Source organism: Sinocyclocheilus rhinocerous, unplaced genomic scaffold (assembly GCF_001515625.1).
Source record: "Sinocyclocheilus rhinocerous isolate Xijiao unplaced genomic scaffold, SAMN03320098_v1.1 scaffold853, whole genome shotgun sequence".
Classification (NCBI taxonomy): domain Eukaryota; kingdom Metazoa; phylum Chordata; class Actinopteri; order Cypriniformes; family Cyprinidae; genus Sinocyclocheilus; species Sinocyclocheilus rhinocerous.
In genome coordinates this window covers 904,599-908,793 of record NW_015627738.1, presented here as the reverse complement: position 1 = coordinate 908,793, position 4,195 = coordinate 904,599, and the positions used below count along the sequence as shown (strand labels likewise).

The 4,195-nt window shown below is 32.9% G+C and overlaps 1 protein-coding gene across 1 annotated transcript in view; it reads right to left on the bottom strand.

The window, feature by feature from the left end:
- The window catches only part of LOC107734023 (adhesion G-protein coupled receptor F1), a 12,874-nt gene that overhangs the window by 7,649 nt on the left and 1,030 nt on the right, over positions 1-4,195 (bottom strand). The window contains 7 exon segments of the mRNA XM_074560158.1: positions 525-634; positions 748-806; positions 1,214-1,326; positions 1,414-1,560; positions 2,272-2,406; positions 2,493-2,536; positions 3,870-3,951. Of these exon segments, the coding sequence (XP_074416259.1) occupies positions 525-634; positions 748-806; positions 1,214-1,326; positions 1,414-1,560; positions 2,272-2,406; positions 2,493-2,536; positions 3,870-3,951 (690 nt within the window).

Here is a 4,195-nt window from a genome sequence, read left to right as displayed (position 1 = left end):
GCAGTGTAGAGTAGGGCTTGTTATTTGTTGTTTCTCCGATCACAAATGCAGACATGGTTTTATGTTTACGCGGCGCAATGCAACGCAACGCGTAAAAAGACAGTATAAGTCATTATAATCCGTAATTATGTCCCCACTGGATGCAACAAATGCCTCGTTTGTAATGGGTTTTCATGTTTTTTGTTTCGTCGCTCCGGCCGGGACACGGCATCAACAGTATGTGAGGGGCTTAACATTTCCGTCTCACGCTTGAGGTATTTGGCCAATCACAACGCACTGGATAGCTGGCTAATCAGAGCACACCTCGCTTTTCAGACCGATTAGTTTTGTAAAAATCGACGCGTTTCAGAAAGGCGGGGCATAGAGGAGAAACAATAATGTACAGTATGTGGAAAATAATGTGTTTTTTGAACTTTAAACCGCATAAACACATTTCATTACACCAAATACACAAAATAATGTTCTTTTTAGCAGCATCATATGACCCCTTTAAAGAAATAGTTCACAATAAGTAAATAAGTTACCTGTTGTTACCAGATCAGAATCATGCAGTGGTTTAATTACATTCTCCAACTCATCAAGCGTAACTGAACTCATTAACTTCACCGTATAATCTACACTCACACTGCCACTCCTTTAAATCAAATGGGAAACGTTACTACATTTTTTGTCATTTATCTATTTCTAACGTGTGTGTAGAAAGAACAGGAAACAGTAGCTGCCAGAGGTGCTTGTTATCATGATTACCTGTAACCGTTGATGATCAGAGAATCAAAATATTTCAGTGTGCTGTATTGTTCCACAAGCTAAAAGAAATTGAAACATGCCGGTGAGGTATATGTACGAAAAATTACTGGAATTGATCAAGTTAATCAAACCAGCAATACAGTTACAGTTTTTAAGCATTGCAGGGTGACAATATGGTGCCTGTATATTTTACATCTCATATACTGTACTTTATTTTTGCCTACAGGAGGCAAAAGGGAATGATGACATCAAATTCGAAACTGTCCTTTCCATAAACAATGGCAGGTACACAATAATGCAGGAATGAACTAATTAAACAACATAAAATGTAAAACATAAAACACCATAAGGAAAAAAAGAATGTAATCCTTAATACAATGTGATGAGTGATGTAAATGTAATCAATTATTTAATCAAATGATTTTAGGAAAACGGTTGTGTTGTGTTGATTTTCAGCAGTACATACCTTATTAATAATTTCCATGCTCTTTTTCTTGTAAGCCTCAGAATCCTTTTTGCTTGGATCACATAATTCGCTGCAATTCTCATTTGTAAACTTAGTTGATCCATCGATGCTTACTAGAAAAAATAAGAAGCAGCATTTAATAACAGTTATGTTTTTTTTTAAATCAAGAAATCCTGTGCCCATATCAAACAATACTCTACCTCTTGATTCAGGTAGACACACAGCAATGTCATTAACTTTTTGCGTGCAGTTTTCATTGCAGCATTTATCATTTTTGCACATGTCCTCACTGCCTGTGTAATTTTCCTTGCATGAACAAATCTTATGCGTCCCATTCCATGGGCAATCTGCAAACAAGCACATTATAGATGTTGTTGTTTTTTTCCCATAGCATCAATTATAGATTAATCGGAAACGTAGCGACTGCCCATAATTTCTGTTTTTCTTAAACCTATATTTCATATGTTTGGGTCAGTTCCCTTATGCAGTACATTTTCATTTCCCCATCATATATTGGACAAATTATTATACCTTATAAATAAATCATATTAGCTTTCTTTTAGTACAATATCAGGTAAACATGGGGTGAATTGAACTAAAAATTAAAAAGTAACAAACTGATTCAGAAACATTTGATCTTTTTTTTTTTCTTTAATTGAAATGCTTCAACCAAAATGTGTATTATTGGGAATATTCTTTTAATTTGGAATCAATGTATCATTTTTTCCTAACTATCAAAATAATTTTCCATCATTTTACTAACAAAAGCCAGTTCCCTAATAACATAATCCTGCAGGAACTGAACCCATTTTCGTTTCATTTTTAACAATTCCATCCTGTTTGATTGAGTTACACAGCAGCACTGACAACAAGTTTCACATTGCTTTGTGTGTGTGTGTGTGTGTGTGTTTTAGGGTTAAAGGAATGTCCTTAAAATTAACGGATATTGTACTGGCAAAAAATTACCAATAGGCCTACCTTTTTTGTTTTTCTGCTATTTTTTTCTTACAGTGTGAGAAATGCTGGTGTGTAATTTCAAGCTTTATATGTTTGATTACCTGTTGTGATGTCGATGTTTGTTACAGCTGCATTATTTATGTCTATGCGAGGCAGCTTTTCCAGAAGCTCAGCAACGTACTTATACACCGATGACTCGATTTCAAGTTCTAACCAGTACACCTGTGTGGAATTAGCTGGAATGCAGCATTGTGACAGTATTCAGTCTAACATGCAGACGATTAATGGAAAAATACATATTATTTATTCCATAGATTATTACTGATAATGAGCAGATAAAAAAGAAATACTACCTGCCACAGCAACCTATCAAACAAAAGTGTTAAAGAGTTAATGCTAAATATAATAAATTGTGTATATAACTGAAGAACTTTTATAATAATTAAATATTATCCCACCTTAAAAAACAATCCCAGAAAAAGGAGAAAGACGCCTTTAGACAGTTTCATTTTTGTGCCATCAATTTCTGGGTGATGAAACAGAGCGCAGTCATTCATATGAATATATGCATATGCTTTCCGTCAGTGACATCAATAATGCAAAACACAAAAATTGATTCATCTTAAGGTGTTTGTAAACACGAGAAATGAATACAAAATTGTTTAACTTTTTCCAAAATAGTATGAGCTAACAGGGAGGGATATAATAAGAAGTGAAGTTTTTTTTTAACAATATGCATTAACTACACTAGGTTTGGAATGTTTTTTTTTTTTTTTAAGAGAAGCTCTTGTGGTCACAAAGGCTGCATTTATTTGGTTAAAACAGTAATATTGTAAAATATAATTATACGGTAATTTAAAATAACTGTTTTCTATTTTATTATATTTTAAAATGTAATTTATTCCTGTGATGCAAAGCTGAATTTTCAGCATCATTACTCCAGTCTTCAGTGTCACGTGATCCTTCAGAAATCATTCTAATATGCTGATTTGCTGCTCAAGAAACATTTCTGGTTATTATCAGTGTTGAAAACAGACGTGCTGTTTCATATTTTTTGGGGAAACTGTCATATTCAAAAGTTTAGGGTAAGCAATGTTTAAAATTTTTATTTATTTATTTTTAAAGGAAATTAATACTTTTATTCAGCAGGAAGCATTAAATTGATCCCCCCCCAAAAAATCTATTAAAGAAATTAATAATGTTACAATAGATTTCTATTACAAATAAATGCTGTTCATTAAACTTTTTATTCATCAAAGAAGCCTAAAAAAGGGTTTTATGGTTTCTACAACATTTTCAACACTGATAATAATAAGAACCATTATTAATAATTGGGCACCAATAATAATTTATAATAAGTGAGCAGTAAATCAGCATATTATAATGATTTCTGAAGGATCATGCGACACTGAAGACTTTGAAATTCCGCTTTGATCACAGAAATAAATTCTATTTTTAAATACATTCAGTTAGAAAACAGTTATTTTAAATTGTAATAATATTTCACAATATTACTGTTTTTACTGTATTTTTGATTAAATAAATGCTTAAGATGAGCATAAGAGACTTCTTAATTAATCCACATTTTTGACCGGTAGTGAACAATAGCCCATGTCATTGCTAACAAACAAGTTACATCCTGATAAATGGAGCTTATGTGAAGAACACTGGCTAGAATCCATTAAACGTGTCAACATACCTCTCTGCCTTATGTCCTGTCAGCAGTATTGACCCGTGGATTCAGGGCACAATTTTATTGCAGTGATGACTTTCATAAAAAGCTTCAAGTGGCCGTACAGACCATGTGAGAGGATGGAATGATATCCCGCTCAACGAATATTCCCAATAACCCTCCTGATTTGCATTATTTAGGTCACATGACTCAAAAAATAGCCTACTGTAAATGATAGCACAGTTCCACTTACAAATATATTTTTTTCTAGCTGAATTCCGTACATCAAAAGAATAAAATACAGTAACAATGACAATTTTATCAGTGTGTCATACCTTAGTTAGCTTGTTTTT